Source organism: Nomascus leucogenys, chromosome 6, assembly GCF_006542625.1.
Source record: "Nomascus leucogenys isolate Asia chromosome 6, Asia_NLE_v1, whole genome shotgun sequence".
Lineage (NCBI taxonomy): Eukaryota > Metazoa > Chordata > Mammalia > Primates > Hylobatidae > Nomascus > Nomascus leucogenys.
The window spans coordinates 13,653,822-13,673,451 of NC_044386.1; the positions used below are offsets into that span (position 1 = coordinate 13,653,822).

Genomic DNA, 19,630 nt, shown 5'->3' on the forward strand with positions numbered 1-19,630 from the left:
GCAGCCTCGGGAACGCGCCTTGACCCCAGGAGTAGCTACCCGCTCCGCTGCCGAGCCTCGGACGCCTCCGCACTTCTCCCGCCAGCGACCCGGACAGCGTGCGGAGGCCCCGCTCCTCTAGGCCCCGCTCCTCCCCTCCCCGGCCTCTGATTGGCTGCCCGGCGCGTCAGTCGGTGCCCATCCCCGCCTTGCGCCTCCCCCGCCGTCCCCAGCCCGCCGCGGGGAAGCGAGCCCGGGCGCCGGCGGGCGGCCGTCGCGTCTGACAGACCACTGCAGACCACGGGCCGAGGCCCAGCGCCCGTCCGCAGCGCGGCCGGCATGGCGGCGCCAAGGAGCCCCACGCGGGCAAGGGAGCGGGAGCGGTCTCGCGCTCCTGCCGCAGGTGAGCCTGGGGCGGGGCGGGGCGGGGCGGGGCGGGGGGCGCGGGCAGGGACCGCCAGGGCGGGCGGGGTCGCAGGCAGCCAGGGACGCGTCCTCCTCGGCGGCCACCGGCGCTGCCTGGTGGGGGCTGGGAATCCTGGAGCCCGGGAGCTGGAGCGCGCCCCTGCGCCGGGCGGGAGTGGGGCGGGGCTGCACCCCCACTCGGGGGTCGAGCCCCTGTCGGGGACGGGGTAGTATTTGAATAAGGGAGGCCAAGCTGCTTATGTCGCCTGCCCGGGCAGGAAACGCAGGTTCCTGGAAGAAAGCCGGTTTTTGGGGTCCGGGTCCCCTCAGAGCCGCGCGGGGAGCCCAGGCAGCGGCGGAGGTCGCGCTCTGCGCCTGGGAGCGGGCCCGGGGCGCGTGGACCCGCGGGGCCCCGTATCCTCTCTGGGAGCTCGACTCGCTGACGGAGGGAGTTGGGTTTCGCGCCCTGCTGGCAGAGGATGTGGCGCACACCTTCGCGGCAGTCGAGACTTGCTAACAACAGAATACTCTGGCTAAAAAAAAAATTCACCCAGACGGGGCCGGGCACGGTGGTTCACGCCTGTAATCCCAACACTGTGGGAGGCCGAGGCTGGCGGATCACGAGAGGTCAGGAGTTCGAGACCAGCCTAGCCAGCATAGCGAAACCCTGGCCAGCATAGTGAAACCCTGTCTCTACCAAAAATACAAAAAATTAGCCGGGCATAGTGGCGAGTAGCTGTAGTCCCAGCTACTTGGGAGGCTGAGGCCGGAGAATTGCTTGAACCCGGCGGGCGGAGGTTGCAGTGAACGGAGACTGCACCACTGCACTCTCAGCCAGGGCGACAGAGCAAGGCTCCGTCCAAAAAAAAAAAAAAAAAATCACCCAACAAGGGCAGCAGCACAGCCTGGGAGTTCAGGCGCTCAGTGTCGATGTCTCCACCCGCTGGCTCGGTAGCGGGGTCCTCTCCCCCTCTGAAGTCCACAAAGGATGTCTTCCTAACCAGCCCCGAGAAAGATGAGCATAGCTGCTGCTTGGTTTTGAAGGGACACATTCCTGTGTCTGTATTTGTCTGGAGCCCGCTAGTGAATTTTGGGAGGATGCCGGTTCCCAAACACAGAGTTTGGGATGCAGGAACTGCAGTGATTATGGCAAATTGCCAGGTGCGGGGATTGCTTATGAATTGCTGTTTTTGGTCCCAGCATGAGCTTTTAATTCACACAGCAAACTGTTGGGTGCAGTGGAAACAGCACCTTTCTGGGAGTCAGAGGACATCATTCTGATGTGTCCTCATCCATAAAATGAGAGCCTCTGGTTAGCGGATCCAGGCAGCCCCTCCCAGTGGAGAAGAACTCTGTCCTACCTCCCACTCTCAAAAGTTTGGAGAATGAACTCATTTTTTTCAACCTTTCTGCACCTTGGGTTATTATAAAATTAGCCACATATTTCCTATGGGTGTATTCATTTGAACTTTTTATTATGTTATTTTCTTTTCTCCTCCCTGCCTTAGTTTGGCAGAGAAACAGAAATTGGAAATGGAGGCAGGAGCACAGCTGGAAAGGCTGGTTTGGGAGGCAGAAAGTTGCCTACTTCAGGGTTAACATCATCGCCCGGAATTTTTCCTTTCTTTGCACCAAATTCAATGCATGCCAGCGCTGCGAGCCCAGGGAGAGATTCTTTCCTCTGCTCCAATTGTGGGATCTGCAGTTGGTGTGCAGCAGAGGAAGAATGTGATTCAAGGATCAGATTATGGAAAACTTTTTTCTCCAAAACATAACTTCTGATGACTTACAAGCATAGTTTCTCTTCTTTGCCCAGTGGTGTTTGGCAAAACAAAAATAAAACCAGTTTTAAAATCAGTTGTCAAAGCTAGTATAGGGACAACTTTTTTAGCTTTCGAAATAACAGCAAGTAACACTTGACAATAAAACCAGACAACAGAAGAAAACCCGCAGAAGAGGTTTTGTTTGTTTGTTTGATTTTTACTATTTCTTTTTTAAAGTGTTAGGGTATGTTAGGATATTGAGAATCATGGACTAAGCATCTCTGCATAATATTATCAGAAAGACTGTCTGAATCAGAATGTTAGATGCATCGAAGAAGCATTGGAAGATCACTTAGTGGAGTGCCCAGAGAAGACGCTGTCATCTATTAGGAAGGCAGGGAGAGGTGGTCATAGAGTGAAATGAGCTCACAGTCGCCAGCACACCTTAGGCAGACCACTGTGTTTGCAGGGAGAATGTGTGCACCCCACACTCTTCCTTGCTCTTCCCACATCTGGCCAGACTCGGGCCATTAACTGTCTTGATTGGCTCAGCTCTGCTGTGGTTCTCTCCACTACTGTCCATCTGTTCAGTGGTAACATTCACATTTCAACCATGATTTCTGGAACCACAGGACTCATTGGAGGTTCTTAGGGGCTGGTGTTGGGGGAATAGGAATGCGCAGTGTGGAACGGCGGACCCACTCCAGCTATACTTGGAGTTGCTCTGCTTTTTCGTTTCTGTATACTTTTAGGTTTGTTTTGTTGTTTTTTGCTGTTCTAGGTAAGGTTTTGTTTGGAGGAAAGAGCTTAATGCCAAATCAAAAATTTAAAAATAATGGTAATGGCTAACGTTTTTTGGTGCTTCTTGTGTCTTAGTTCATTTATTACATGGAAAATGCTTAGAACTGGTTGGTTGTGGTTCTGAGTAAGCACTCAAATGTTAGCTGCCACTACTATTATTAATATTACCTTTTACTATGAAGTAGCTGTTATTTTTTAACCTTATTTTAAGAAACCAAGTCACACACAAACTTGTACAAGGTTACCCACCTCCTATGTAGATGTGTCTGCTAAATGAAAGGTATATTCCTCGATACCCTGGATTTTGTTAATCTAAAGCCATTCAAGCAGGCCCAACTGTATGTATGAAGCAGATGTTTCTGAGCCACCATAAGCAGGCTTTGGCGTGTTCCCATGGGCAGTGGCAGGTAATCACTAGGCAGGCAGGTGAATTTACCTGGTGGAACTTCTGTGTTCAAAAGGAGAGTAGGCAGATGGAACTGTTAATAACCCAGTGATTGGTCGGGTGGCAAGAGGAGTGATGAGAAGTGTGGGCGCAAGCATTCCCTCCCTCCACATGGACTGCCGAAAGTGTGCTGAGAATTGTGACCTTATTCTAGAACAAGTGCCTTCAAGGTCTTTACTCTCGAGGAGGAGAAGGAGGAGTAGAGGGGGCGCTGGTGGTAGAAAGTGTGTGCCAAGGAAAAGAGGCCTGAGAGCTGCTAGTTACAACTAGTTGTAACTGTCGAGAGAAATATTTCCCTTCTTTAAAAAATAGTTTGAGGGCTGTGGGGGAAAAAAGCATTGCAGTTAAAGGCACCCACAATAGAATGCTTAAAACCAAATGGTCCGTAGTTGATTTTGTTGTCTTTGCTTTGCCACCCATTTGCCCTATTATACTTCTACTCTGACATTTCCATGAGATGAATAAATGTCAAATAGAATGTAACTTTTTTGGTACCAAGTATTTTATCTCAGTAGAAAGTCTTGACTGGGTATAATTATTAACTTGAAAATGACCTTTTCTCTGGCTCGGGTCTCAAGGTAGACTTAGCTTCATCTGGGAGGCCTTGGCTGCCTCCCTGGCCTGGAATGGTGTGCTCTCCTATGTGCCTGTAGCACCCAGTGCTTGTCCCTGTCACAAAAACAGTTGGCATTTGGATTTTCTTTAGGGTGCTAAATGTAGAGACACTGACCATAGATAGTGTTATATAATCTTTACCATCACCACTCTGTGACGCTCACAATGGCCACAGAATTTGCTCAAGGCTTCCGCTAGTAAGCGGTGGCCAGGGTAAGCCTTGGCATGGGACTCCACTCATAACAGATTCTTAACAATCTATCTGCTTCTGTCACTTGAAACAAGTTCTAGCTTCTACCTGAGAGCTCTCCATGGTTTTCAAGGTTACCTTATTACATTTAAGCTGTTCTGAATTAAGGTTGGGTTAACATTTGTATACTGTTGTTATTGTTTGAGACAACTCTTGCAGGTCTGGGTACAGCAGGAGAGAGATTATGAAAAAGTTTTTATTACTGGGCTAAAACTTCCTAGCTTAGTGGTTCCCCATACGTGGCTATTAAAGTCTCTACTTAATTTTTAGAGGAATTATTGGATTAGTATGTTTGGTTAGTAAATCCTTCCGTTCTCTCCTGTCCATGTGAGTCCTCTGGTACATGTTCAGCTACTTGGTAAGACAATCTGTTTTCAAAATGAGGTTGCATACACATTTATCTGATTTGTAATTAATTTAGTGGAAGAACATTTAAATGGTACTTCTAAATAAATCAACAGAAAGTTTTTGTATATGTTCTCATTTTTCCAATAACCTTTTATGCTAGTAATAGTCCATTTTTCTACTTTCCCATTTAATTGGAGCCAGAATAGACAGGTGGCCTCATGTTTAAATTAAGAGGATGATAAAATGTTTATGTTCATTTCTGGGAGACAAAAGCCTGTTGCCTGTTAGTACCGTTGCTGGGATTCCTAGGTAATAAACAAAAATCCCAGAAACTGTAGCACATAAAATGCTATGCTTGATGAATCTCTAAATTAAGAATTTAATAGTAAATCTTTTGTTGTTGATTTAACCATGTTACTATGATATGGAGTCTGTAGAATTATTGGATAAATAGACACAAAGTTACTTAAAATACCTCAGCTCTTTCTCCTCTTGCCATATTATTGGTTATTAATGAATATTAGGGTGAGTCTTCTAGCAGTGGGAGTGATAAATACCTCAGCTCTTTCTCCTCTTGCCATATTATTGGTTGTTAATGAATATTAGGGTTATTCTTCTAGGAGAGGGAGTGATAATGTAGTTGGAAGTCATTCTCAAGAGAGTCTTCCCTCAAATCAGAAGTGAAAATCTCATTAAACATCAAGCGTTCACTGTTTCAAAAAAAAAGAAGCATACCTCCCTGTCCTGTACCCACCACGGTGGAGACGAGCTCTCATCTCTTTCTAGGCTTGGGACAGCCTCGGTGGGTACAAACCAGTTCCAAATGGCTCAGGAATGGAGGTGGGCAGTGGAGCTGATGATGGTGGAAGCTCATCGGAGCGTGTACTTTGAACAATCTGTGTCTGTCCTCTAAGCCAGGGCATAGACTGTTCTCTGTAGCATTTAGTCTCCAAGTTTAAGAGAAGTGAACTAAATTCCTTCTTGCCTGGTAATGAGAGAATCTGTCCCTGGGTCTTAGAATAACACCTGATACTTTGGGGTTGTATTTTTTGACCTGTGACAAGAAGGCCTCAACTTGCTTGTGAACTCTCCAGAGTTAAGAAAGACTGGGTGCTCTGTGTCTTCCGAATGCACCACTTGGACAGGCCGAAATGCTGCGGAGCAAGCAGAATGGCTGATAGGAAGGGGAAGTGGAAGAGATGGCAAGCCAGTGCCAGCATGGGCTGAATGTAACCAGTCACTGTCTAGATAGGAAGGGCTGGTGGCACTCATGTCAGTGGATGAGATCAGCAATTTGTCATTTTACTTGGCATTTACAAAATGAACTTGGAGTTTGGTTTGTAGCTAAGGTTAGGTTGGCTGCTCAGCTTGAAATGGAAACATAGCCAATGAAATGATTAATATACATGTTGGGTCCCACAGTTTTGTACCTGAAGCAGTGCAAGGCTTGGGCATATTGATTCCTTCCTAGGAGATCTAAAGAAAAATCCCTTGAACCAAGAGAGAGCTTATTAGATCAGTTTTATCCATGGTATATCCCTCTATTTTTGTTTTTTAACTATTAAATATTTGTTAGACTCAATTTTGGTTAGTTGACTGTCATGATAGAGGACTTGTAGAGTCTGTGCTTGGTGATCTACCTTGTACTGTCTTGTTCTTCACACTTTGCTGCATCTTCTCCCGTATGTAATTGATTCATTTGTTTGAATTTTGAATTTTGGAGCCTATTACATCTCCCTTTCCCTCCCAGTCTCCTTGATGTTCCTTTTTCCTCCCCATCTACCAGCCTTTTTGAAGCTGATTACCACCATGGAGGCCCTTGTGGAAAAGGCTCTTTATTAGAACTAGCTTTTGGGTCAACTGGTTTAATAGATCTGTAGGACCCAGCATGAACTTCCAAGGGTTGGGGTATTTGCTGGCATTTGTCAAGATCTTATGTATCTTCCATACACACTTAGGGCATCTTTTCTGTGGTGCAAGCTTTGAGTAATGTTTTGAGTTTAGTTCAATGTCAGTTATTTCACAACTATTTCCAATCCTGGCCCCAACGTGACTATTCCTCCAACATAACTCTGAAACATATTAAAATAAGGAGGCCTTTGGAGAATGAAGGGAAATGGCAGTTAATGGCCTGGCGTCCTTATGTTTGCTCACAGGGGAGGAAGCTGAGGTCCAGATGGCTCAGCTGTCTAGGACCGGACCCTGAGTTCCTGACTCCCTCAGTTCCCTCCTCATTTCACTACCTTGAAACCATCCTACTAGATGACCACTTCGCATTCTCACTTCCTGCTTTATATTTACATGGTGTAATTAAGGGAAGAGAAAACACACTGGTGGTTCATTATTTCTGACATACATATTAAAAGTCAGAAGGGACCACCAGGATAGAGGCTCTTAGTTAGCATAAGTGTGGTGGAGTAACAGAACAGCCCCAAATAGGTGAATACATTTATTTCTCTCACGTCAAAGAGAGGTAGCTCCCCAGGGCTGGGATGATCTCGACGGTGTCAGGGCCCCGGGCTCCTTCCACTTTGTTTCTCCACTATGCCTGGCTTCAGTGCTCACTGTCACTTTTGGGTACAAGATGGCTGCTGGAGCATCAGCCATCACATTTACACTCCAGCTAATAGGGAGAAAAAAGGGCAAGGAACACACCCCTCTTAACAAGCCCTTTTGAAAGTTGCACATTCAACAACTTCTTGGCCAGAATTCACTCACACAGCAGTACCCAGCACCCAGGGACGATGGAATGAGCCTTTGTCTGAGTAGCCATGCGCCCAGCCCAAAGTCAGGGCTTAATCTCGGTGGGAGGAGGAGAGAACGGACCCTGGGGGAAGCTGGCAGTCTCTCTCATGGAGACACATGGACGGGATCCTGATTACATGGATTCATTTCGTTCATTCAACAAATATATATTAACTGTCTATTTTGTACTTAGGCACTCAGAAAGCAGAGTGAAAACAGATTCAGTCCCAGTCCTTAAGGCATTTACTGTCTACACAGGGAGACAGACACTAATCAAACACAAACACAATTGTGTAAACTGTGACAAGTGCTGTGAAAAGGACACCGTGTGCTATGAGAGAGGAAAACAGGGATTTTCTCAAGCCTGGGGGTTAGAAACAGAGAAGTGATGTTTGAGCTGAGAGCTGGAGAATGAGTGGAATGAACTAGAGCATGGTTATAAGGAAAAATGTTTCAGACAGAGGGAAGAGTACAGGCAAAGCAAGGCAGGGAGGCAGGCGTGAGCTCTAGGAGGAAGTGAAGGCACTCCTCATATTGGAGCAAGAGGAAGAGGTGAGAGAAGAGGGAGGGGTCAGGGTCAGATCGTGAGGGGGACTGGGCGTGGGTGACCAACCGTCCCAGCTTGCCTGGACTGAGAGATGTGCCAGTATGTGGGGCTTTCAGTGCTAAAACTGGGAGAGTCCCAGCCAAACCAGGAGGAGTTGGCCACCTTCCTTGGAGGCCAGGGTAATGGCCAGGTTCCTTTCTTCATTAATTTCAGAGAAGTGGGCCAAGCACGGTGGCTCATGCCTGTAATCCCAGCACTTTGGGAGGCCAAGGTGGGTGGATCACTTGAAGTCAGGGGTTCGAGACCAGCCTGGCCAACATGGTGAAACCCCCATTTCTACTGAAAATACAAAAATTAGCCAGGTGTGGTGGCAGGTTCCTGTAATCTCAACTATTGGGAGGCAGAGGTTGCGGATCATGCATCTGCACTTCAGCCTGGGCGACAGAGTGAGACTCAATCTGAAAAAAAAAATTTTTTTTCAGAAAAGTTCCTTTTTAGATAGTCATAGCTTTCAGCCATAGAAAAACAACAGCTGTGACTAGTAAAAGTAACCGCTTACTTTGGCCAAAGGGAAACGGGCACAAAACAGACACAACACTTACTTTTACTTGGATTACTTGACCAGTAAGATTTTTCTTTATCTGGCCTGATTTCTCCTGATGGTAACTTTGGGAATTAATTGGCATCTGATGATGTATTTGAGATAACAGAAGCAGCTAAGGGTAGGGGATGCTCTTACTCCACAGCAGGATTTCTCAACACTGGCAATGTTGGAATTACTGGGGAGCTTAAAAAAGATACCTGGGCCCCAGCCTAATAAATCTGAAAATCTACTGGAGCCAGGGCCAGGGTCCTGGGGGTCTTGATGGAATGCAGATTCTGTTTCCAAGGGGTTTGAGAATCTATAGTTCTAAGAAGTCCCAGATGGTATTGGTGTTGCTGTCCTGTGGACTTTGAGTAGCAATGTTCTATAAAGTTTGATGAGGTTGTGTTTGAAGCCACTGGTCTCCCTTTAGGAGAGCAGATCTACAGGCCCACGTAAAGGTATATGAGTCCATGTTAGGAGACAGGGGTAAAAGACTTAGGGCTGGGAGGTGGCCAAGGAGGCTTCGGCAGTGTGGTCCCATCAGCAAGATCACACTGAACCCGGGGGGCAAATCTTGACTTCTCAGTTGGTCCCAGGGGATGGGTGAGAGGTTATGGGGTGAGTTGTGGCTTTATAAGCCACTGACTGTCACTAGTATTCTTGGTTACAGAAGAACCAGCTCCTGAGGTCTCTGGCTAGGATGCTACCATAGGTAATGACCATTTTTTACCTTTCTGACAATTTGTTAGGGCCCTTTCCAGCTGACATCAGTGGCTAGCAGGATGTGGGTCTTTCCTACAAATGAGAAAAGCCATGGAAAGAGTTTTACATTGTAAAGAGTTTTGCATTGTAGAGTTTTGCACAGGAGATGATACATCCATCGAATGTTTAAAAAACAAACCAACGCTGGCTGTGGAGTAGAAAACAGAACTGGGGAAGGGAGACCAATCAGAAGGATTAGTAACTATTAGTGACGGTGCCCAAATGATTCTGAGTAATGGAAAAGTCACCCCCAGGGCAAAAGTGAAGAATGGCTTATCTCAAAGTATATCTTTAGTCAACATGTTCATAAATGATTTCTATTAGGATATGGAAGTCTAATGTTAAAGGCCTGAGAGTTGAACCAGACCACGTGCCACCAAAGCCCTGGCAGGTCAAAGCAGTGAGCCAAATCAGTAAATGAAACCTAGCAGAGATAAATGTCAGGTCCTGCCTGGGTCTAAAGATCCCAGAACTGGCCCACATGATCTGGATAATCCTTTGCTTCCCTTCCCATGTTTTGAACTGAAAGGTAGATACAGATGTCAGAGATTAAAAATATATTTTTCTAAGCCAGCTCAGTGACATAAAATCCACGTGTCTTAGTTGTGTGGCCAGTTGGGCTTGCTAGCAGTGCCCAAGCTGAACTCTCTCCTAAAGTTCTAGGCCTCCCTCCCAAGGAGAGGGCAGGCCCAAGGATTCCTTCTGTGCGGGCAGGTCTGTGGGGTGAAAGGGGCTGAGCTGGGCATGCCATTTTTAAAAACTCTGCCACTCAGATCAATCTCTCACCTTCAGGAAGGAGTAAAGGCGGTAGTAGGGGAGCCAGAACCCCACCTCCGGGAAGGTCTCTCCACCGGGAAACTTGAGAATGAGTGAAACCCCTGGCCCTCTCTTCTCTTCAGAAGATGGGGAGACACACCCCAGCACAGGTCCAAAGGGCTTTAAGCTGACAGCAGGTTGAATGTGAGTCAGTGGCTTTTGGGTTGTTTGTTTGTAGCTGTGCAATACAATCACAGGCTGCATTGCTGTGAATGTATCATCTAAAACAGGGTTCAGCAAGCCACAGCCCATGGGTCATATCTGGCCTGCTGTTTGTTTTTACATAGCCTATGATCTCAGAGTGGTTTTTACATTTTTAAATGGTTGGGAAAAAAAAAAAGAATACTACTTCCTGACATGTGAAAATTAGATGTAATATAAATTTCAATGTCCATATGTAAAGCTTTATTGGATCGGAGCCCTGTGTGTATTGTCTGTGGCTGCTTTCCCTGTGTAAGGGCAGAGCTGAGTAGTTGAGACAGAGACCACATGGCCAATGAGACCTAAAATATGTACTCTCCGACCCTTTTCAGAAGACTTACCCCTGATGTAGAATGAAGAAGGTGGTCACCTTGTTGAATTCTGTCCTGGGGATCACACCCAGGACATTGTGTTTGACCTGGGGTCTCACATTAAGTGTGGAATGAGTTTAGAGAAGACTGACCAGGACCACGAAGAGACTCCCCAAAGATACCATGTAGGGACTAGTTGAGAAAACAGGAGCTGTCTAAACTAGAAGAGAGAAAGATGCAGAGTGGAAATGATGGAAATGATAGAACTTCGAAGAGAATTACTCGGGAAGGCAGTAATGTACAGTAGTTAGTTCAGAGGGCACAGCTCTACATCAGAACCTACTGGTTCAAGTTCAGACTTCTACTTGTTTTCTCTGCTTCAGTTTCTTCACCTCAAAAAATGAAGCATTCCTGTGACAGCTCATCAGATGATCAGATCCACAGTGAATTAAGATTCAGCATTTGCCTTAGAGGTGTTTGCAGGCTAGTGGGAAACAGTCATGAATACACTGAACTAGCCTGCAGTGTGGACATACTGCTGAGGGAACACTCTGGGAAGCCTAAAAGAACAAGTAGAATTCTGCCTTTAGCCCAAAGCATTCTGCAATCCCATGAAAGATGTAAAAGGTCATCATATGCAAGAGGAATCAGACTTGTTCTTCATAACCCCAAGCAATAGATTCCAGGGTGGTTACAGATCTGAACACCTCAGTCTCTTGCTTAAAACTCTCAGAGCCTTCCCTTGCTCTTCAGTTAAACATCAGCCTCTTGAACAGGACCTTCAGGCTTCTCCAGCCTCCCCTCACTTTTCTTGCCTTGCAAGCTCCTGTGCAACCTTGGATCTCAGCTCAGCCTCATGTCCTAGGGAAGCATTCTCCAACCTCGTTTAGCTCAGATTCCCTTGTTACAGTGCTTGTGGACCTGCATTCCTTTCCTCTGGAGCGTTGCCTCAGTGGTGCTCTGTTCCCACTAGGAGTCTGTCTGTCAGTCCCTGCCAGGAGAATCCAGTCGGTTGCATTTATAATTGTAACATAAGCTCTTGACACTGTGCCTGGCCTGCGGGAGGAGTTTAATCTATGTTCGTAGAATAATGATCAAAGTTGATCAATAAAGAGAGAAACATTCCAAAAAAGGGAAAAAGGAAATGGACTTCCACGGATGGAGCGAGTTGCCAGCTGAGAGGTGTGTAAGCAGTGGTTGGATGACAGGTGGTGGGAGATGGTAGCCAAATGGTTTATATTCGGATAGTGCTTTTTTGTTTAATTTTGTTCCAACCCTGTGCTATCACCACTTTTCGGCCGTTGGAGTACCTTCTTGGGGTCATCAAAGCTAAGTGATTAGTCCTCTAGCTAGAAAATGACAGAATGAAGACAAGAGTCCTTTGCTCATTTTTGTCAAATGAGTTGTCTCTCCCAGGCTGAGGAGGCCTGTGTGGTTGGATAAAGCAGTGGCAGTGCTGGAGTTCTGTGACTCCACGGGGAAGGAATTACAACTTCCTCTTCAGTAGTAGCCTATCCCATCTATAGCTTTTGTGGTTTTATAGTTGGGTGGATTTTTAAAATGCGATGATTAGAAAAGGAAACTTACCTTTAAAATGATGGGTTGCATTCAACATCTCTAGAAGATGGGCCCGGTCAAAAAGAAAAACGACTCTGAGCTGTGATGTCATTAAAGAAAACACACACACAATCCTCTCAGTGTTTGGCCAGGAGCAGCTTCCTGTCATATTTATTGATACTTTCAGTTTAGTGGGAGCCTTGGGGGCAGTGTGCCCCATCCTGGGGGGATGGTGCTGACAGCATAAGCGAGTTGCATGACAGCCTACAGTTGAATGTCTTAGTGGTCATGACTTTCAAGATAAAATCCTCTCACTTGGTGGTTCTGTTTCTCAGTGATATTGATCCTGTAGTTGTTGGTTATTGTATTCTACTAAGTGGAAGACTGTCATTTCTTATTGAGCAGAATTAATACCTGAAATACAGAAGTTCAGAAGGTCCTTTGAGTTTACCATTTCAAGGATTTAAGAGGGTGTTTTTTTTTTTTCTGAATATCTCCCCCATAACTGGTAGAAAAACAACCAACTAATCTATGATTTTGCAAGAACCAACACAATTTAAACTCACTCTTTCACACTGCTGTGCTAACTTCTAGAAATCTGTTGAATCTCCATGTGCTCCAAATTATGTAGAAAGCTTGATGGCCTAACTGGATTTGTTCTGTGTGTTTTTCCTTCTGTTTGTGTAGTGCTTAATTTATTTGTTTAGACTAATGTACAATATTTTGCTTTATTCTTGAGCTGAGTTTCTCAGAATTAAACAATCAGTTCCCACACTGAAGGCTCCCAGCCTTTCCCTGCAGTCACACTGAGGCCTAAGGAGAAACTAAAAGCCTATGAGAGAAGTGACCTACTGGGGGATGGAGGTGCTCACCCAACCAGCTGACAGGAGGACACTGTGTCCCCAGGCCAGGGGCTCCCTGTGGGCAAGGAGTGTGTCTTGCACTTCACTGCCTCCCTGCCTGGCATCCAGCCTGGGGGGAAGAAGTGTGAGGAATTGGTGAGGGGTCTGGGGAAGGGAGGGGGCAGCCCTTCCCAGCCCGTCCCTGTCTACCTGTTCCATTGGCTTCAGTTTATTCCTCTGTGCAGCACTTCCTGCCCTTGATTACAAATGACCTAAAAGCCATATTCACCTTTTCAAAGGGAGCAGGGTTCCATGGCACAGCTCAGAAAAGTGTGAAGTTTCCGCAGCACCTCAGAAGTGTCTGTGTCCTCTGCTTGCTCACCCACCCCCATCTTCCTACCTCTCTTGCCACAGAGAGTGTCCTTTCTCACCCCTCCCTTGAGTTCCTTCCTATTCCATCAGCCTCTCTTCACCACTCTCTGTTCCATCGTCTGCTAACTAACCATAATAGGACATTGAAGCAGATAGAAATACCTGTTGTGTTTATTAAATGTAGTACTTCTACCTTAAGTTCTTTTAGCCAGGTGATTTCACTGTATGTATATTTCTTCACTTTCTCTGCTACCTCAGACATTTAAATTAAATTGCCTTTATGTCCTCCCAGCTCAGAGTTGATGTCACTGCTCCCTGGCCTGCTCAATAGCCCTTGAAAGACCACCTCTGCTTCAGGAGAAAGTCAGTGGGCTAGATGCAGGTGACAGAGTCTGTGTGTAGAGAGAAAGTGTGGAGGTACTGATATTGTATATACCATGAATAAGATCAGGAGAGGAAGTAGACAAGGTTGAGGACTATGCAGCTGGCCCATTAGGAAGTAGAGATAGTACAGATTCTGGAAGTTTGCGGCAAACCAGACGCTGCTGAGTTTCCATGAGATAGAGAGACTGTGATGTCCAGGACAATAGGAGCCTCAGGCTCCTGGGGTAGAACTGCTGTTTGCACAATCACTTGGTTTCCGGCTCTTCAGTGTCTTTTAGTTTTGTTTTCAGGGTTTTGGGGTATGTGTGTGTGTATTTGGTTTCCTGTTTTAATGTTTGAATTACTTCAGCTTTGGTATATTGTAGAGAATGGAAAAAAAAACAAAACTAAGTAGAATTTTACCACCAAAAATGGTCGTTTTTTTTTTTTTTGTAGTTCTGACCAGTCTCATCTGCCATATATAATATAGTTTGAGTGATCACAGGTCAGATTTTAGTTTCTGATATTCACTTTGTTGATTTCAGGAGGTCCTGGTATAATTCCTCTAGGACATGTTCACTGCTGAAGCATTACTTCTGCTTGTGTGGGTCGGGGTCCCAGCATGCATTAATGCTGATGACTAGGGGGATGTATGAGACCTAGGTAATACACTTTGCAATATAACAGACATGCATTGTGCTGTATATATGGTCTCATTTCAGCTACCACCCAAGTGGTTCAGTCCAAAAATATTGAAAAGAAATTTCTTGTTTTTGTATCTCTTCACAGGCATTAAAGAGGATCAAATCCGTAATTTCTGGCAACACTGCTCTTTTCCACTTCCCCTTGCAACTTCCTTGTGGACTTGTGAAACTTCACTGTGGACCTGAGGCTCCTACTGTCCTGGAAGTTCCCTTGTGGACTTTCTGGAGACTCTTTTTGCCAAAACTTACCCCCCTCCCAGCACACTCCTTTTTGTTCTTTTTTTATGTAGAATGACTGAATTCGTGGAGGTGAAACCTTTTCTCCCTTCCTGTTTCTCAAGGTCCCAATCACCAAGCCTTCCACAGGCATCCCTCTCCAGGGATGAGGCGGGAAAGCTGGGCCAGGGACTGCAGAATTCTCCTTGGCAGGCTGGTGGAAGGGGGACCCCTATGAACCTTCTGATGTCCACAATTTTATCTCAGTTGTATTTGGGGAAATGAGATTTGATGCTGGAGGTCATCAGAACTGTCATTATGACACTATTTTGCAAGATGTCTCATTACGGTGTTTTCTTCTGTATCATTTTTTAGTTGTAATTCAGTTATTAGCCCAGGAAGGATAAATTTTTAAAAATTTTCATTTTAAAGAGTCTTAATTTACTTGCTATAGCAATACTAATTTGAAGATTTCCACGGTTCCCTAATTCAGAGGCAGGACAGCCAAGTGGTAAAGGAGGCAACTTCTGGCATCATGTCTTTGTTCATTTTCTGTTGTTATAACAGAATACCACAGACTGGGTGATTTATAAGGAAAACAAGTTTATTTCCTGCAGTTCTGGGGACTGGGGAGTCCAAGAGCACGGCAGGCACCAGATCTGGTGAGAGCCTTCTTTGCATTGTAATGTGGTGGAGGGCGTCGCGTGGTGAGAGGTTATTAGCACGCAGGTCAGCCGCCAGTCCTGTCATGGGGGCCCCATGCTGATGGCCTTATCTAATCCTAATTACTTCCCAAAGGCCCAACCTCCAGTCATCATATGAGTTTTGTGATTAAGTTTCCAACACATAAAACTAACATGTGGGACACATTGGAGACACATTCATACCATAACATACCACATTGCTCCTGTTTTTGAATTCTGGCTCTTCTACTTACTGGCTCAGTCCCATTGGGCAATTATTTAATTTTTCCCCCTCAAAGTTTTCTCTGCAAAATAAGGGATACTAGAGTAATAACAATAAAAACAATAATTCATGTTTATTGGGTACTTATGGTGTGTGTCAGATATGGTGCAAAGTGCTTTCCCAACATTTACTTTCAGTTTCACAGCAGCCCTGAGAGGTGGATCATGCTGTGCCTCCTGTGTTGTGATGCAGTGATGATAGTAAGAGAAACCATGCACTGAGCACTCACTGTGCACCAGGCTCTGCTATGTGCTGTCTTCATTCCTAGATTCAGAAACTGAGGCTTAGGGAGGGGAAATCACTTGCCCCATATCACATGCTGCAATGTGCAGGGCCAGCATGGGGACCATGTTGTTAGACTCTAGAGACTTCTTACTGCCTGCTCCATGGCATGGTCACAGGAGTAAATGAATTAATTCCTGTAAAACACTTAACATAGGGGCTGGAACATAATAAAAGCTTAAACTGTAGCTATTGTAGCTATTGGTGAAGTCATACTCTTTCTTACTAAAATGTATTTCTCCTTTGATACAGAAGCCCCACTCCTAATGTCATCAGTGAACAGCTCGTATAGGTCCTATACATGGCTAAATGGCCATGGCCTGCTTCCACGTGACTTCACAAGTCCTACAGAATACCCTCCCATCCACCTCCAGATGGTTCTGTGGTACCCACACCAGCACCCGCATGAATAGGCTCCCTGGCCCTTCTTGGCTGGAGTTAATTGACAAAACAGTGTGGACACATTGGGTAGAGGGAGACCAGGAGTGCAGGCATGTGTTCTAGGTTTTTTTCTGACAGGTTGATCATATCACAATCTCTTGGATTGTAGGTGGGGTTGAGATTTGAGGGTAAGGGCATGTGCTGGGAAGAGTATGTGTGAGTGGGGAGAGCCGTGGTCTGTAGCGGGTCCCCATGGAGGCCCGGGAGCTACCGGAGAGGCCCTGTGCTCAGGTGAGATGGCCCAGCTTCAGGGTCTCACCTCAAATTCCACAGGGGCTAGTTGGTAACTGCCAACTAGTAGGTTCCTGGGTTGTAACTGTAGCAGGTTAGATGGAGCCTGCGACGGATGAGAGCATGTGTCCGTGGAGGGGGCAGCAGCCATCCCCACTTCAGTGACTGCAAGCCCTTCCTGTCCACCCACAAGTGAGCACCACCCTGTGGGAAATAGGCAGATGCTTTCAAAAGGCCTTCAGAGAAGAAGGGATGTGAACAGCCAGTACGTACAGGAGAGCCTTCCTCGTAAATGGAGCCTAAAGTGAGAAATCACACCAGTACTGGGGTTTAGGGAAATAGGTGCTCTCGTATATGTGATGGGAGTCTGTGACAGTGTCTGTCAAAACTGAAAATGTGCACACCCTGTGACCTAGAATTTTCTTTTCTTGAAATTATCCTTTTAAAAAAGCTACCACAAGGACTGTTAGAAAAGCATATTTGCCACAGCATTGTTTGTAAAAGTGAGAAATGGGAAATGATCCAAGTGTTTATCAATAAGGCAGTGTTAGGCTGAGGCGGGAGGATGGGTTGAATCTAAGAGTTTGAGGTTGCAGTGAGCTGTGATCCTGCCACTGTGCTCCATGCTCCAGCCTGGGCAACGGCACAAGACGCTGTCTCAAAAAAAGGCAATGCTTACATGTAGGACAGTGTATACTGAAATATTATGCATCATTAAAAAGAATAATGTAGATTTATATGTACTGATATGAAAAGATGTCCAACTTTTGTAATAAGAACTAAAATCATGTTATAGTCCATTTTTCTAAAAAATGTACCTACACTAAAAGAAAGTATGTATCACGTGGGTAAAATTCTAGTTCTTCCATGAATTTAAAGTTTCACTAAAAATATTTGCATGTGTCAGAATTTTTAAAGTTGAAAAATCAAGCCGAATTAATAAAAATCTAAATTAGAGATGTAAAGGCAATATAGCATTACATTTTTAAGCTTTCATAAAAAGTTTTACTAAATGTCTAGGTGGGAATAAATATATAATGATTTGAATAGCTAATTAACTGTTCTAAACAGATAAGCACTTGTTTTTGAAAATATCCTTTTAAGTAATTGTAAATGTATCTTTAAAATTTGCTAGTGTTGGCCGGGCGCGGTGGCTCATGCCTGTAATCCCAGCACTTTGAGAGGCTGAGGTGGGCGGGTCGCCTGCGGTTGGGAGCTCGAGACCAGCCTGACCAGCATGGAGAAACTCTGTCTCTACTAAAAATACAAAATTAGTTAGGCATGGTGGTGCATGCCTGTAATCCCAGCAACTGGGGAGGCTGAGACAGGAGAAGCACTGGAACCTGGGAGGCGGAGGTTACGGTGAGCCGAGATCGCGCCATTGCTACTCCAGCCTGGGCAACAAGAATGAGACTCCATCTCAAAAAAAAAAAGAAAAAAAAAATTGGTAGTGTTTTTTTCTTTATTTGCTGGCAAATTATTTCTTTATAAGTGTAAATATCACATCAAATATCCAGATGATAAAAAATGTCAAAATTTTAGATTCTACATTGATGAATCTTTTACTATAGTTAATCACTGGAATTTTACTAAATGATGTACTGTGGAGGAAATTATTTTGCAATGAACCCCAGAGGTTTGGTCATTATTCAAAGTCCTCTTTCTTATTTGTACTTCAGCATTTTATGTGCTCAAACATAATATAATAAGGAATCTACTGAACATAGCAAAATATTACAAGTGCACTGTTTGAACTCTCTAGGCCTGTTAGTTTTCTCTCTTGTCAAATCAAGAATCACAGTGTATATCATATGCAGCATCACTAAATAGATCTCATGACTCCTTTTAAGTGGTCTACTTTCTGGAAATGATATCTGTGTGCCTGCTGTCTAAGTTACTTGCTCTGTGCTGCCAAAGTGATGCCATATGTTATGGCCTGTAATGAATCAAAAATATATAAATGGGCAGAAGTGGATATTGGAGACTGATATGGTTTGGCTCTGTCCCTACCCAAATCTCATCTTGAATTATAGTTCCCATAATCCCCAAGTATCATGGGAGGGACCCAGTGGGAGGTAATTGAATCATGGGGCTGGTTACCCTCATGTTCTCATGATAGTAAGTTCTCATGAGATCTGATGGGTTTTATAAGGAGCTTTTCCCCCCTTTTTGCTTGGCACTTCTCCTACCTCTGCCACATGAAGAAGGATGTGTTTGCTTCCCTTTCTGCCATGATTGTAAGTTTCCTGAGACATCCTCAGCCATGCTGAACTGTGAGTCAATTAAACCTCTTTCCTTTATAAATCACCCAGTCTCAGGTATATCTTTATTAGCAGCATGAGAATGGACTAATACAGAGGCGTCTCTGGAGGCATCGTTAGACGTCACCTGGTTTGATTCCCTGCAGTGTACTTGGGTCTGGATTGAATCCCTGTAATTGTGCATGGGATCCAATTCAGATATTCAGCAAGAACCAAGTGTGTGGCAGGCATTGTGCTAGTGCTTAAAAATTTTGTTCCACCTTTCCCTAGCCAGGTCAGTGTTTTCACACTCATTGTACAGTCAAGAAAATTCAGAAGAGGAGTTAGGTTGCCATAGTCACACATCAAGTGGTAGAGGCAGGTTTTGAGTTCAAGTTTGAGAGATTCTGAAGCCCATACTCTTTGTGTTTATTCTTCTTAATTTTGTGGAACAAAGATGTTCTTATAGATGATGCTGATTATGGGAGAACCAGACATTTCTTTAATTTTTGGATTGAATTTTTAAATACTTTAAAAATATTTATGTAAATCAGTGATAGATACTTTGCAGGTAAAATTATGCAGTCTGTCTCTGCATTTTTTTCTCTTAAAGCAAACTTGTGTAATTGTGATGTGCTTTTTTTTTTTTTTTTTTTTGTAATTTTCATAGGAAGTGACCAAGTTCACTCCTGGACGCTAGCTACAAGCCAGGCCTTAGACACTGTCTGGAGAATGGCAAAAGGCTTTGTGATGTTGGCAGTTTCATTTCTGGTGGCTGCTATCTGCTACTTCCGGAGGCTACATTTATATTCAGGGCACAAGCTGAAATGGTAGGTCACTGT

The 19,630-nt window shown here is 45.0% G+C and overlaps 1 protein-coding gene across 3 annotated transcripts in view; it reads left to right on the forward strand.

The window, feature by feature from the left end:
* The first annotated feature begins 204 nt into the window (after positions 1 to 204).
* Positions 205 to 19,630, forward strand: part of OTULINL (OTU deubiquitinase with linear linkage specificity like) — a 34,793-nt gene continuing 15,367 nt past the window's right edge. For all 3 annotated transcript variants that reach the window (XR_004030404.1, XR_004030405.1, XM_030813920.1), the window contains exons 1-2: positions 205 to 382; positions 19,459 to 19,618. Coding sequence is in view for 1 of the 3 variants with exons in the window: in XM_030813920.1 (XP_030669780.1) it covers positions 319 to 382; positions 19,459 to 19,618 (224 nt within the window). In the remaining 2 variants the exon portion in view is untranslated. The remainder of the gene's footprint in view (positions 383 to 19,458; positions 19,619 to 19,630) is intronic.